General features: G+C 45.4%; 1 protein-coding gene across 6 annotated transcripts in view; it reads right to left on the bottom strand.

Moving 5' to 3' along the window:
* Window positions 1–15,566, bottom strand: part of LOC147464128 (uncharacterized) — a 64,661-nt gene extending 49,095 nt beyond the window's left edge. For 2 of the 6 annotated variants that reach the window (XM_086493004.1, XM_086493011.1), the window contains exons 1-3: window positions 15,313–15,565; window positions 14,972–15,229; window positions 14,721–14,798 (exon numbers count right to left, since the gene is read on the bottom strand). In XM_086493004.1, coding sequence (XP_086349130.1) covers window positions 14,721–14,798; window positions 14,972–15,229; window positions 15,313–15,354 — 378 coding nt within the window. In that variant the 5' untranslated portion in view covers window positions 15,355–15,565. Of the gene's footprint in view, window positions 1–14,720; window positions 14,799–14,971 lie in introns of all 6 variants that reach the window. The other 4 variants (XM_086493019.1, XM_086493001.1, XM_086492996.1 and 1 more) reach the window with 4 other exon arrangements.
* Window positions 15,567–16,242: the final 676 nt, after the last annotated feature.

Below are 16,242 nucleotides of genomic sequence, written 5' to 3'. Positions count from 1 at the left end.
CATTCCCAGAAGTCTATTCGGCTCGTTGTGTCATGGCCTTATCTGTGGGGTAGGTCAAACTGCCAGAGTGAATGGCAAAGCCCCACTTCGCATGACTCATCGACTCCTAAATAGAAGCTGACTTCTATTCCAAGCAGTGATTTCGGATCTCTGTAGGTAGACCCAAGGTAAACCGCTCAATCTGTTCTCTGAACGAGATCTTCTTGAATGAAGAGGCGGGTAGAAAAGAGCTTCAGAATCTTTCACAATAAGCATTGATTGTGTCTTTCTTGGTCATCCGAAGATGGTTGCAAGCAGCTCGTATATCTCATTCGTATTCTTGCGTTAACCAAGAAGAAATAAAAAGCTTCTTAAATTTCAACCATTTAACTGGCGCAGTCTTGTTTAAAAGAAGCGTGGACCACCAAGTACGAGCATTCCTCTTAAAGTAAGAGGCAGCTCTCCGAATCTTGGAGTGCTCTGAATAGCGTCCTCCCGCGAAAGCGATGTCAAACTGCTATATAAAAGACAAAGCCTTCGAAGCATCTGAGTATCCTGAAAAAGTATCAAACTTGATCGAGTGGCCACCTTCCTTAAACTCTCGGACTTTCTTGCTTTTATCTTCGAGAAAGTCATAATGGTTGGCTTTGTAAAAATTCTTCTTGTTCGCATAAAAGTTTCCGTTGTCAGAGTTTGAACGGTCCGTAGACGAGTCCTCTGTAGAAGTGTCACTCACTGGGCGAGACTTAGACTTCCTTGCCTTTTTCTTGCCCTTTCCGAAGCGTTGTTTCTTGCTTCGCTTTTTGCTTTTCCTGTCTTCTTCGCTCGAGTCTGAAGAGCTAGAAGAACTGTCCGAAGAAGAAGAAGAAGAACTGGGTAGGTCTTCAAACTTGACGTGCTTCTTCAATTTCTTTGCCTTGTCAAATGTCGACCGACGATCCAAATATCCCGGGAAGTCGGTGCCTTTCTTCTACTTTTTACCTTTCTTTTGCACGTCGAAAAGCTGAGCAATCCATACATTCTCCAGTTCCTTCTCCGTATATTTCTTGGAGGCAGAAGGTTTCTTGAGAGTGCATTTCGGGAGTGGTGTTGTGGTTCTTTGCCACTCCATCTGTACCTCTTCCAAAGAGGTCTGGTTCAAATATTTTGCCATCTTCGGGTCCTTGGCAAAATTGAGCATCATCTTTGTTGCGTAGCCAATCAATTGACGACGCTCCATCTCTCTTTGCTCCGCCTGAGTAGGCCGAGGCGGGCCATACTCTCTGTCTGAATCTTCGTTGTGATCCCAGCCCGCATCTCCAGATGTAGAGGGAGTCGACTGATCATTGCCTGATGCCATAGGTGCCGCGGAAAAAAAAATTCGGGGATCGGATTTCCCGTAGAAGAGAAATCGGCCGTGCTCTGATACCACTGTAACAGACTTGGACACTCCAAGTCAAGAATCAACCGCGACAGCACCAAATAACCACTTCAAAACAATTCACAGATCACAATAGATTTGCACTGGCCCGGCGGAGTTCCGTGCCTAGAGATATTGGCCCCAAAGACTGGCGCCCCTTTCGGTATTTCTTTTTATATTGATCAGATCAAAGTACAAGAGAGTGGCTAGGGTTTCACTCTCAGACTCTGCGTCCAGATGCTCTGAGAAGTGAAGCCCTCACCACTTATTTAAAGATTAAAGGGGTGCCCAAAAGCAGAGCCCCAAAAGCTTTTAAAATAAAAAGCATCAGTTCTCTCTCTCTCTCTCTAGGAGAGTCTTTTCTCTTTTTATTTTTTTTAAAGCAAAATTCACGTCCCTCATCATTTTTATTTTTATTTTATTTTTTTTTTAAATTCAGCCTCAGCGATTTCCGGAAATTAGGGTTTCTGGCATAAATTAGGGTTTCTGTTGTCCGCCACGTCATCACTTTGTGACCCCCCCCCCCCCCCCGGCACCCCATGTGCCTAGAATCTAGAAAAACCTCACAAGGCCAGGCATAGCCACAAAGAACCCCTCACAAGATCTAGACGGGGAAATCGAAGAGATGACCTCCAAAACTCTACACCCCCTCTCAAATCCTGGGTACACAAGACCAAGAATCTGGGGCCTTAAAGAGTGACATAGGAATCTACAAGTCTAGTCCACCATTGCATCAAGCACCCCTCTCTACAAAATACCGCACGGCACCAAGATAGGCAATCTTGTCCTCCAATGGCAATGCTAGAAGCTAACATACACACGTCATATGCTCCAGAATCACGAAGGTTTACAACCTTTGCCTCGTCTGCCACACCATCCTCCAAAGACTGAATAGGTCCTCTAGGCCCTACCAAGGAAGTAGGAGCCACTACATGAGCCTTGTCCTGTGAAAGAAATCTGTTAAGAGTGCTATCCACCTCCAAGTCTTTGTGAGTTCTCATGAAGATGAAGGTAGGTGAACTGCTTTTCCGATGTCCAGCCAAGGCCTTTACCCCCCCTTTGAACCCATACCTCCGTAACTGAACAATGACGTCTTCTCTATGCTTATTTTTTCTCTTTAACAACCGGATAATGATTTCTCTTTTCTAGAATCTGCTCTCTCTTTCAATGTAACAGAAATCTCTGTCAAACAAAGCTGATTTTCTCTCTAGTAGTGAAAGTTGTTTTTCTCTCTTACTTTTTGTCCCTAAAAAGTGCTCGCTTTTTGCTTTTTCTAAAAAGCACTTGTTACCATATACATGTGGTAGTGATGTGTGTGAACACACTTAGGACCGCCGGGGCATTTTATGATTTATCCCTCACTAGGAGGTTTTTTCCCTCGTGCATTGTATATACGCCCATCACTCTAGGGCTATCTAATTTTTCCATTGCACACTAAGTAATATACTCTCTGTTGTGTGCCTTGAGCTTCCTTCGTCTACTCCAAGCTGTGTGTGTTTCACTGCAATCCTAATTCCAACAATTGGTATCAGAGCAGGTTGCGTCCTCCCGGGATTAGTCACCAGCAGCTCTAGCACACGCCTACTCACTTTCTCTGATTTTTGTGAGCTGGTGAGCGTCAACAAGTCGACAAATACTTTGGGTGATCTCGTAGAGCTCAGTCAGCTCAAATTTTTTATTCAGACTCATTTCGGCCTCCAATTCCACTACAAGCATTGTTGTGCAGGCAATTTCGTCATTTTGTGCAGAATTTCTGTCCGTGCCGTTTTCTACATAACGTGTCCCTTACAGCCTTCTATGGGTTGTGCTATATAGCACGTGTTGGTCCCGCTTCGTTTCTCCTCTTTTTGAAAAATTTTCACATCAGGTGCAGGCATTCGCCATGGCTGACAACACAGATGTGTTCAAGATGTTTGATGTTGAGGATAGATTGGATAGGAACAATTACCCTATGTGGGCTTACATGATGCAACATGTCCTTGTGTCAAAGGGCGTTTGGAATATTGTGTAGGGCATTGATATACGTCCTGGTTTTGAGGATGTAGGCGATGTTGAGGATGTTGCAGGTTTTGGTGGCAGGGTTGCTGCTGCAAGAGCTGTTTTGCCTACGGCTGAGCAAGCTCGTTAGGATGAAAGAGATGCGCAGGCTCATGCATTGATTGCGTTTTTTGGGAAGCGCACTATTACTCCTCATATTCGTTCAGCAAAATCTTCAAAACAGGCTTTAGGATATTCTGGCTAGTCTTTATGCAAGTCGCAATGAGGCTAAAATTGCATTGCTGCGTAAAGAGCTGGAGTCAAAGATTATGCACGAGGAAGATGAGATGGACACTTTCCTTGCTGGCGTCAAGGATATAATGAGCAACTTATTTCTGTAGGCGAAGTCATTTCTGACAATTCCCTTGTGCAGATTGTTCTTGATGCTTTGCCAGATTCTTACCAAACTTTTGCTAGTACTTGGTAGACACTTCTCATGGTTCTTCTGCGAGTGGTAAATCACATGTTCCTAATGCTTTTGCTGGCAGCAATTTGTTTGTGAGTTTTGGTGAAAAGGGCAAAAAGAAGTTGCATTGCCATTATTGTAAAGCTAATCATCACTTGATCAAGCAGTTTCCTAAGTTAAAGGCAAAAGAGGCTAAGAAGAAAGAGGCTGGTTCCACTACAAATGCAACTATTGTTGAGTCTTCTGTGAAGGAGATTGTGATGCAGATGTTGATGCAGGATTGGCTTTTAGTGCAAAGTACACTTATGATCCTTCTGTCCATGATGCATGTATGCCAGTTGTTGCAGATGCTCATGTGTGGTACTTTGACAGTGGTACTACATAGCACAATACCTCTCATCCAGAGTTACATGGGACGGCGGGTCGGGGTCGGGAACAGCGACGGGGACGGGGACGGGGACGGCAAAAGTCAGGAAATGGGGACGAGGCTCGGAACGGCAAAAAGAAACAAAGTTTTTTTTGGCATTTTTTGACCTACACACATAGAGCATCACTTTGACCACAAATTTACACTAACTAGACCAAAGAGCACGAGTCATATAGGCGCAAATGTGCTAATAAAACATCGATGGATACAAAATGAAAAGTGTATGCCACAAGGGCTCAAAAAGGACTTAGGACAAGCCTCAAGGATAACAAAAAGTACAAAGGGCTAGGTAGACTCTAGAAGAGTAGACTCTTGACTCAAGAGTGATCAATGATCATCAAACTCAAGAAGTGCTCGCCTACTGAATCTCCATATCGTCGTCGTAGTTGAGGTCGTCAACGACATATGAGGCCTCACGAGACTCGCATTGAGGCTCGAAGTCCTCCTCTAGCTCCTCCAAAAGTGTCTCAGCCATAGATGGATTCTCTTGTGCCATCTCCCACTCAGTGAAGGGATCTGCCTTGTGTGTGACGCTCTTGGCAAGCATGCGCAAGTTAGTGCACACAAACACCAAATCATTGGCCCTCTGGACCCGAAGGTGATTCCTCTTCTTAGAGGCAATGTGGCTGTACACACTCCATAGTTGCTCCAAGCAACTAGTGGTACATGCTTGGCTAAGGACACGAACAGCCAAGCGCTGCAAATGTGGGCCATCTCCTCCATAGTCTCCCACCACAAAACCGAGCCAATCTTGTTGCAATCAACCTGTGCATCTACACATCCATAAGAGCCCTTCTTTTGCCTATAGTTGAGTAGCTCGTCTCTAATCTTGCGCCTAGTGTCACTGCTAGGCTTAAGGCACTCCAATGCAAGCTGCCATCCTTTGCTCACCTCCTTGTCGATCTCTTGACACCTTCCTTGAAACTCAAGGTCAAGCACATAGGCTGCCGCATGAAATGGAGAGTAATATCCATTCCACCTCGACTCACACAAGCCATGAATCTCCGCATACTGAACAGGGTCAGGCACAAGCTTCTCAAGTGTCTCTATCATCCGATCCATGGCTTTGTAGACTTTGCCGATGCATGGTTGCAAGCCATTAACAACTCGAAGTAAGTGTAGAATAGGGTTGACCATGGCGTCAAGAGTCTTCACCTCCTCCCACCAAGCGGCGTCGTCGGCCCATTCTCGGCATTTCAATCCTGTTGTTGCTGATGTAGACTCCGGCATGCCCTGGAACTCATCACTGAGAAAGAGGCCCCTTAAGGCTCCGCCACATGTAGACAAGCAGCCTAGCATAAGCCAATTGAATGCAAATCTTGTCTCTGAATATTTGAGCAAGGACAAGTGGCTCCTCTTTGAGAAATCATGGCACATTTTTTGATGGTTGAGCACAAAGGAGACAATTTGAGAGACATCACCAATGGTGGGTGAAATCCATGACAAGCTCCCTATGTCCTTGAAGAGGTTATTGAGGCAATGCGCCATGCAAAATGTGACATGGATGCTGGGGTACATGCCCTCAATGATAGCCTCGGCTGCCCTATTTGACGCCTCTCCATCTGCAACCATACAAAGGACATTCTCCGGGCCGGTGATCTCTATGGTGCTTGTCCACTCCGCAGTAAGCATCTCCACAGCCTTGCCACTGTCGGATGCATCATGTGACTCCACAAAGTACATCTCCCCCCGAGAGTAGGCCACCACTCCGTGGATGAACCGCTTGCAGGTGTCGCTCCATCCATCTACAAGGAGAGAGACGCCATTGGTCTCCCACAAATCCTTTGTTGCTTGGGCCACTTGCTCCACGGCAAGATTCTCTTTGTCAAGGAGGGTGGTACGAAGCCTCTCCGATGAAGGTGGCTCATAAGAGGAGCTATATTCCCCTATTTTCGTAACCATGATTTGAAAGTATGGAGACCTATCGACACAAAATAGAGCATGTTGTGTTAGTATGGAGAGTCAAGAGTCAAGACCCCATAATGAATACAAAATGGGAGATTGCAATGTGCATATGCCAAGGGAAGCTCACCGCGAAGCATGGAAGGCAATGTGGTCGTGGAAGAAGAATCGGGCAACCGACCTATCCACCTCTTCCTTCAATTTAGGATTCCAATTTTCTTTGAGGGTGCGTTGGCGATACGCAATGGAAGAGGACGGTGTAGATGCATTCATCTTGAATGCTTGAGAGGTGGAGTCAAGGTTGGCTTCCCTTTGCTCTTGCGGTGTCGCAGTGGCGGAGGGATCAAACAGCAACAAAACGACCCCTCTTGGCCGCTTCCGCGACCTCATACACCGCGAGCTTCTCAAGAAGCTCCAACCTCTTCTCGGGGAGATACTCGAGGGCAAAACTTCACCTCGTGACCAGGTTCATGAAGAAGATGGGCTCGCACTTTGTTTGCACCACCCGTTCTCCTGTACGGGCATAGCTTGCACGTCCATGGTCTTGCACCGCCACCTTTACCATGCGCGGTAGAGTCGACTTCATCCCACCACGACCATGTTTGCACGGCGGGCCTCCTTCGAGAAGAGCCGGCTTGATAAGTGGAGTTAGCTTGAGATGACATGACGGTGGAGAGAGAGCAGAGCCAAGAGGAGAGCTTGTGTGGAGAGAGTAGAGGAGAGCTTCAAAGTTGAAAGGGTAGAAGAGAGAGAGAGTGGGTAGAGAGACTCAAAGGTAGAGCTTGAGCGCCCGAAGGTAGACCGTACAGCGTAGAGTCTAGATAGTAGACGGTAGAGGGGAGTGTCACCAGGAGGTGTATTTTTCCTGTTACCTTCCGTAAATAAGTATTAGATATTTTTATTTATTTTTACTTGTTTTTCCCGGAACCCTTGAAAAGGTGCAAGTGGACATTGCATGGCCAGTGTGAAACGGCTGCGGCCGAATAGGTTTCTCACATCGGGAGTCTGGGTCGGTCGGTCTGGGACTGGTCGGGCCAGTTGGCACTGAACTCTGATGAGTATGGAAGCTCGTGTGCGCCAAACTGGAATTTGGGCCACTCGTCAAGTCACTGACAACTTTATAAGTTGAAAGGGGCTAGTAAATTAACCCACATTGTAGATGTTGGTCAAATGGTAGTCTTCAATGATGGTCAGGAGACCGATAGGGACGCCATGGAAGCATCTCCTAAAATTTAGGGAACTGCTATTTTTTACCGGAAAATGTGTTCGCGTCATTAGCTCCAGAATGTCGTGGGGAACATTTCTTAACTCTACGGCTCAGTCAACTGACGTGTAGATTGAGATCTTTTTAGCCGAGTCTGCCAAAGTCGGAAACAGGGCGACGTGTCGCGCTGTGAGCAAATTTGCCACTCTGGGAGAAGGGGGCGAGCTGTTTATGAGCATTTGGGGCACCATTTTCAGCTTCCAGGTGGATTGTAGCAGGTATAGAAGCTATGGAATGCTTTCCTTGCCCTCTATGCACAGTATGGTGACGAGAGTGATGCCCCGCACGCTACATACTGCTCTCTTTCTCCCCTACGTACAGTATGTTATGCCCCACTAGTGGGCTTCTCATTTGACCTATGTACAGCTGTGCGGAATATGCTTTCATGCCGAGGCAAGAGCCTCTTTGCACAGGAACCGGTGTAGCTAGCTGCTGCACCAAAGCAGGTCCACGAGAGGGTGATAACCTCTCGATTGCGCAATAAATTCAGCACTGTTTGGGGTGTGTCACCAGGAGGTGTATTTTTCCTGTTGCCTTCCGTAAATAAGTACTAGATATTTTTATTTATTTTTATTTTTACTTGTTTTCCTCGGGACCCTTGAAAAGGTGCAAGTGGACATTGTATGGCCAGTGTGAAACGGTTGCGGCCGAATAGGTTTCTCACATCGGGAGTCTAGGTCGGTCAGTCTGGGACTGGTCGGGCCAGTTAGCACTGAATTCTGATGAGTATGGAAGCCTGTGTGCGCCAAATGAAGTTTGGGCCACTCGGAAAGTCACTTATAACTTTATAAGTCAGTGGGAACTAGAGAATTAACTCAAAGGGGCAAACTGGACACTTGGCAGGAGGAGAGCTGCCTACAGGACACCTCAATTGGAGGGGGCGCCCAATTTGAGAGAGGAGGCTGATTTTTACTCTAAGTGAGCTACAGTGTGTGTGTGAGTAGTGGGTGCAAGTCTACACCTTTAATGGAAAGCTTGCCTTCTCCTTTGTCTCATGTAGCGCGATGATTTGCTCTCGTGCATCTCTCTCTCCCCTTTGGCACATATGGTAACGCCCCACTAGATGGGCTACTCAGTTGAACATGTATAGTTCTGGGAGTTTATGCGCGTTTGCCAAGGCAAGAGCCTTCTGAACAGGAACCGGATTAGCTAATTGCTAATCCCCCACAGGTACGCACGGTTCCATCGCGAAAGATTGCGAGTTCGGAGAGTTTTCTCGCGTGAAAACTCGTCCAATTCACAGGGGAACTTTCCCATTGCGTGCGGGAGCCCTTGGGACACGCGTAGGCGTGTTCGCTCCGCTAAAAACGATCCGAAACAGCGAATTACAGCCTGCTGTGTTTTCCTGCAGGTTTAGGGTTTCGCACCTAAACTGCAAGGGAACACCGGGGGAGTCTCGTGAGAGCCTTGGGATGCGTGTACAGGCTTTTGGGCACCCGACAGTGAAAAACAGGGAATTACAGCCTGCTGAAATTCTGTGACAGCTCGCCAGAAAGCTTCCAGATAGCGAGAGAATCCGTCCTAGACAGGTGTTTTTGACATATAGGGGTTTTTGCGCCGTTATGCTGTCGAAATCCGGTCGAAAACCTGCGTTTTCAGCCCTCGCCAGGTTTGGACAGCTTTGTGAAAGCTTGTGCTAAGTGGTCGGATCGTCTACCTTAATTTGAATAAAGAAATACCAAAAGGGGGGCCAGTCTTTGGGGCCTACAGGGTGTCGGTCTCGTGTGCGCAGTGACATTCTAGTCGCTGGACGCAACTGTGTTCTCTTCCCTTCTCACTGCTCTGTGTAAAGTTAACAGGTAATTGAAATAGTACCGCCCTCTACGTTGTACGGGCCGGTTATAGTTTGCTTGCTGTTTTTCACTCTGTTTTGAGACTGTTTTGTGCCCGGGATGCTTCCAGAATCAAGGGGCACCAAGCCCAAGGTGCAGGGAACAGTGTAGGGACCGTCGTGTGCCCAAATCAGGTCAAAAACAGGACTGAACCAGAAATTACAGCGACCTGAAATTTACTGTTTTGTGCTCCCGATTGAGGGATAACGCCAGTGGGATAGAGTCCTGAGCTTGGAAACTGATTCGGATTAATTTCGGTACCGTTATGCTGCCGAAATTTTGCCGAATCTGGAGCGTACTAGCTAGATGCAGGTGTTATCTTCCAGGGACTCTCTTTTTGTAATTCCCTCTCTCTAAATTAAAGAAATACCGAAAGGGGCACCAGTCTTTGGGGCCTACAGGGTGTCGGTCTCGTGTGCGCAGTGACATTCTAGTCGCTGGACGCAACTGTGTTCTCTTCCCTTCTCAGTGCTCTGTGTAAAGTTAACAGGTAATTGAAATAGTACCGCCTTATACGTTGTATAGGCCGGTTATAGGGAGAGGCTTGTCACTTGAGCCTTCATTGAACTTGAGAGACCCAAAGGCCCAAGGGTGCTTTTATAGCCTCCCAAGGGCCAAAGCCCCCCCCAAAAAAATAGACGTGGCTGCCTCTGTCCGTTAAAAGTTAAAAACGGTCATTTTTTCAACTTTTCAAAAATCTGCCCGTTCCTGGCCATCCCCGTCTGTCCCCGGTCCGGCAGCCTGCGTTCCTGCCGGTAGGATGAAAATCCGGCCGTTCCCCTCCATCCCCAGCTCGGTTACGACCATTATGCGTCCCTAGGCCCCGTCCCCTCCGTCCCCTGTAACTATGCTCTCATCATGACTTGTTTGCCTCTCTCGAGAATGTCCCTCATGGGAATTCAATCACTTGTGCAAACAATGCCTCTTATTCGGTCAAGGGAGTTGGAAAGATTGTGTTGACTGCTAGGAATGGAAATTCTTTCACGCTTGTTGATGCACTCTATGTACTTGAGATCAAGAAGACCCTTTTGTCTGTATCTGCACTTGCTAGACTTGGTCTTGTTGTGAAATTTGCCGATGACAGATGTACAGTTCATGATCTCAGTTTTGGTGATGAGATTGTGGCATCAGGCATTTTATGTCAGATGTATAAGCTCACTTTGTATAACAAGTGTGGGCAGAATTTTGCAAATGCAGTTGTGGATTCTAAGGCTATTTCAAATGCAAAACTTTGGCATGTACGTTTTGGGCATCTGAATTTTGTCAATTTGCTACGTTTGCAGAAATTTGATATGGTTACTTCTTTGCCGCCTCTTGAAGCACTTGTTAAGCATGTTTGTGAAGGCTGTATTTTGGGTAAGATGTAGTGTTTGAAGTTTCCAAAGGATGGTTCACTTAGGGCTACATGCAGGTTGCAGCTTGTGCATAGTGATGTTTGTGGGCCCATGCAAACTCTGTCCTTGGGCAATCACCTTTACTTCGTGACTTTCATTGATGATTACTCCAGGCATGCATTGGTGTATCCACTTAAGGCGAAGTCTGAAGTGTGTATGTGCTTCAAGCAATTTCTGGCTATGGCTGAAAATGTCTCTAAATGTACTATAGGCACCCTCCGTTCCGATCGAGGGGGGGAGTATATGTCTGATGAATTTAATGCATTTCTGGCTAGTCGTAGGATAAAACACCAAAGTGCCGTATACGCCTCAACAAAATGATGTTGCTGAAAGGAAGAACAGGTCACTTACGGAGATGGCAAGATGTATGGTCAAAAGTCAAGCTTTGCCACATTCGCTTTGGCTTGAGGCCATCATGTGTGCCACTTATGTACTCAATAAGTGTCCTATGAAAGTTTTGCAGTCTATGACTCCATATGAAGCATGGCATTATAGAAAGCCATCCATTGATCACATGCGTGTTTTTGGGTGTTTGGCTTAGACTTTGGTGCCACAAACCCAACGCAAGAAAAGGTTGTCAAGTGCATTTTTGTTGGTTATATTACTGAAAAATGTTACAGGTTGTACCATCTGCAAAGAAAGCGAATCTTGGTTCCACGGGATGTTGTCTTTGTGGAAGATTTTGTTCAGCCCTTGCTGTCATGTACTAGAGATAATAATGTAAGCTCACAGGATATTTATGACAGTTTATTGTCTCTTTTCAGTGGTGGAAGTTCTAATGTAAATTCCAATGAGGCAAATGTACAACCTATGGGCGTTTTTGAAAATGTTACAGATCAGCCAATTTCTCATGCAAATGTACATGATGTGCTTATGAGGAAAGGGCTGAGAGAGGTATGCCAAAATGGCTTGTGCATACTTTGTGTGACAGTAAATTGGATGCACCTTTGTTTAGTCGTACTCATTCAGGTTCTCGCCATGCATCTTATGCATCAGATTGCTATGCTTTTATGTTGAGGAACCTCTATATATTGATGACGCACGAAATACAAAAAAATGGATGGCTGCCATGCAATCAAAAATATGATGCACTTATACAAAATGACACATGGACTTTATGTGATTTGCCTTCTGGCAAAAAGGTCATTGGTACGAAGTGGGTTTACAAGTGGAAATGCAAGCCATATGGTGAGATTGATTACTATAAGGCTCGACTTGTTGCAAAAGGCTATGCACAACAAAAAGGCATAGATTATGAAAAGACTATTGCTCCCACTTATCGTATGACTATTGTGCGTTTTCTATGTGCATTGGCAGCTCATTTTGGTTGGGATGTACATCAATCAGACATTGTTACTGCTTTCTTGAATGGTGACATATTTGAGGAAGTTTTTGTAACAAAGTCTCGCAGTTTTTTCAAGAAAGGACAAGAGGATAAAGTTTGCAAATGTAAAAAATCTTTGTATGGGTTGAAGCAATCTCCTCGTGCTTGGTATGAGAAAGCTGACACTCATTTGGTCAAACTAGGCTTTCGTAACAATCAACAGAAAGCACTTTGTATGTAAAGCGTGAGGGCGATGTACTTCTCGTCGTTGTTCTATATGTGGATGATTTGTTGATCACTGGTCCAAATGAGGCACATATTGCTGAATTTGAGGCTGATTAGAATGCTACTTTCAAGATGAAAGATTTGGGGCTGTTGCATCATTACTTGGGCATACAGTTCAAGCAGTGTGATGGTGGTATTGCCTTGTGTTAGACAAGTTACATAGAGACATTGCTATGTAAGTTTGGACTCGAGGATTGCAAACCTATTACCACTCCCATGGAAACAGGTTTAAAATTGAGTCTTCATGATGTTGATGATCCTGCCGATGTCACTCTTTACCAAATTGTTGTTGGATGCCTTATTTATGTATACAATACGAGGCCGGATATTTAGTTTGTAGTCTCACAAGTCAGCAGATTTATGCATAGCCAAGGGTCTAAGCATTGGCAGGCTGTCAAGCGGATCTTTCGCTACTTGAGTGGCACTTTACATCTTGGGTCTTTTTATCCCAAGGAGGGATCATTGCCGCCAAATTTACATGCTTTTTCGAACTCAGATTGGGCTGATTGTTTTGACACGCGAGTAAAACATGGTTAAGCAAGACGCAACCTATCGTGGCCACTTCTGGTTGTGAGGTTGAGTACATGCAGTCTTCACAGCTACGGTTGAGTGTGTATGGCTCAGACACCTTATGACTGATTTGGGTGTTAGACAGGACACTGCCAACATCATCTACACTGACAGTCACAGCACATTGGCCCTCCCCTTGAAGGCAAATCTCCCTTTTGGTTTCTCTCCTCACCATTGAGTTTCTCACTCACTGTGCTTCGAAGTGGTCTTTACACTTGGAGACTCTCGACGGCAAGTGTTTGGACTCCGTACAAGAGCACAATCATGATATCATCCCGATGCGGGTATCCTAAAAGCATTGACGAGTACCCTAAGAGGCCTCACTAGTAGCTATTTTGGTCGTTTAGATATGAAAGCATACATTTCAATGGTAATATGCTTGTTTGAAAAAGAAATTGAAGCGAATCGGGGGGGGGGGGGGGAGAGAGAGAGAGAGAGAGAGAGAGAAATTCCCTTTAATCTTTGAGAGATTGCTTTGAAGATTTGAATTTTTTAAACTCTACTATATGTGGAAAAACCCCCCTTAACCGAGAAAATGGCATTGGAGCTCTAGTCCATGGGTGAGAACCCCCCTTAGCCAAGTAGTTGAAGTTTAGAGGCCTTTAGTGGTGGGAAACTTCCCTTTGGAGAAGGAAAGCCTTGGGCTTATGGTGGTCACAGGAATAACTTCCAAGCAGATCCAACTAAAGAAAAAAACTCAATTTAAGAGTTTGGTGGCGTCTGGTGGTAGCTCAAAAGGTTGAGAAGCGCGTGACACACAGTCTCCGGACCTGACCAGGCTTCTGCAATGGAACTGACCACATTACCTTGCGTCCGCCCACGTTCTCAAAACGGCCATGAGCCTTGCGCCCGTGACTTTCAGGTCAACACCCCAAGTTTAGTGAGCTAGGCCACTTGACCGCGTGGTTAACCACACACACACAAACTTAGAAGAGAGATGAAGGGGGCTATTGATGGCCAAACTCAGAATTTAATGGCTCTAATGAAAGTTCTAACAAAAAGCTACAATCCCACACAATACATAGAACCGATCTATGGTGATAATTATGGAAAATGAAGCTTAATTGCTCATAGAATACACATAGATTAGGCTTAGAATCAAAGAGCAATAATGCTAATCGAGCTCCACACATACACCCTCTAGTGATTACTGCAACTGAGATCGATTAATGCTCAATTACATCAATTAAGAGTGCGGGAATGGATTTGGAGAGGAGCTTATTGCAAATGCCTAAATAGAAATGGAATATGAGAGGCTAATGCAATGAGATATGAACCTAATGAAGAGGCATAATGCTAATTAGTCTCCTAATCAAGGAATTATTACCCAAGAACATGCCCACACTATAACTAATGGGAACAGCATAGGCATGCAAGCACTCATGTTAATTATAGGATTAATTACTCAATGGAAATTAGAGTAGAGTGTAGACACAAAATGATAACTAGATTGATAAAAAATCAGTACAAGAGGGCTCTTTATATAAAGCTCATCTCATCTGACATCATAAGAGGCTCCAAATCAGCTAGAGAACTCATGGGTACACTTTTAGGGGGCTTTATGCATGACCATACTATCTCTAGGTGAGTCCACATGTTTTAGAAATGCTCCATGTGGGGTCATGTACACCTAAGCCACTTTTTCTCATATAACATTCCTTCTGCCACTTCGGCATCCAGTAGACTAGGGATGGTACACACCAAGGCATAGGCTAAATCCCACAAACTCCAAAATTTTGTACCACCCAAAAACACAGCCTTGAATATAGACCAACATCGTCACATCAGACCAAACTTCTTGGTATCAATTCAGAGAGACTACTTGTCAATATACAGCAGCATGGCACGCAGAAACCCATATCCAAAATTGTGTAATATATTTTGAAGAATGAGAAACGTACATCAGGAAAAACTTCGACACATTGTACGCAATCAAGCCCAGATTTTGGCACTTTCAAGCTGCTACTGGTCAAAAAGCTCTGCAAACAGACATAGAGAATAGAACATAAGAAAATTGAAGGCAGTCCCATGGTAACCTTTGAGCCAACTCAGAAAAACAGATGTGAAGCAAGAGTCAAGTGCATACTCCATAAAGGAATTTGCAAGATGTTCAATGCTTACATGAAATTTAGAGGGATGAGAAACAGCGAACCTTTGACAGAATACCATTGGTGACCGGGCTACTGGCATCAATGTCGGGATTGAAATCCTGTACGAAGTTAGATGGGTACTCATAGGCAACCTGGCACATGGATTCATCTTTGCCTTTGATTCGAGGTTTATGATTGTGAGAAGAAGTGGGGGTGAAAGAGGAGGAAGGATGAGCTGGTACAGGAGGGCACAATGAGGCTGATGACGAAGGTGCGGCCGCTGTTGCTGCAGGTCTCTTGGAAGCGAGCATTCCTAACACCTGGCTACGATGCAATAGAGCAAATGGCAAGACTCGCCCAGACGTAAACTGTGCTATAAAGAGTGCGATGAGCTTCAACCTACCGTAGAGTACGATCTGGCTATGAAGAGGAACCAGATCAGCATATTGAGGCATCCAAAACTGTTCACGGGGGAGGTGAGCTCGAAACTCGAAAAGAAGAGACTCTACAGAGGCTATGGCGAGCTAGATGAAAAGCGAGCACTTCCAAGTTCCAACAACACGGTGATGGCGACGAGACGATCCTTCCAATCATATGCTTTGCAACTGTACTGCTGCACAGTGCATTGCTGCTACTGCGGCCTAGTCTCTAGATTCGTAAAACAGGATATGTTTGAATTTTTTGCTCCAGCTATTTTAAGTCACATCGTACATCGAGCCTGGAAATCTGCCAAGTGTCAATTTTTACTTTCCTTGCCATTTTACAACCACAAAGAACCCTCATGGGGCTTTGAGGCCCCCCATGCACACTTTAAAGGGCACTGGCAGAGAGGGGCCCTTTGTCCATGCGCAACCGGTGAACTCTCCTACTTACACTCAGAAAACCTTGCAGCAGGATATACCAGTGATTCGCTAAACGTAGGGGGTGGTTGAGGCACTCCCCACCATACAAGTAGCAGTTGTGCCGGTCACTACTGATGTCGATTGCAGCTATGGGATGTGAGTGTGTGTTGTATGCGTGCGTGCAGGAAGGGGGAAAGCAGGAACACATTGTGTGGAGTGGAGTAGAGTGACAAGAAGGCCCTCACTCCTTATTCTTTTATGTATATAAAGAATAAAGGTTAGTTCAATCAGTGGGCAGTCGGACATCGGACGTCCCGACCCAAGGCAAAGGTACATCCGTCTTTAACCCCAACAATCTCCCATTTAGAGACGAATGTATCGATAAGTGAGTCTTACTAGCTAAACTACTAGTATATACAAGAAAATAGGTGAGAGACTCTCTTAACTTACGTCTATTAGCTTGCTCGCTTGATTTGCATATAGCCGTATCG

This window comes from Adiantum capillus-veneris, chromosome 2 (assembly GCF_014529385.1).
Source record: "Adiantum capillus-veneris isolate H3 chromosome 2, ASM1452938v2, whole genome shotgun sequence".
NCBI lineage: Eukaryota > Viridiplantae > Streptophyta > Polypodiopsida > Polypodiales > Pteridaceae > Adiantum > Adiantum capillus-veneris.
This window is presented reverse-complemented; position numbering and strand designations above follow the sequence as displayed.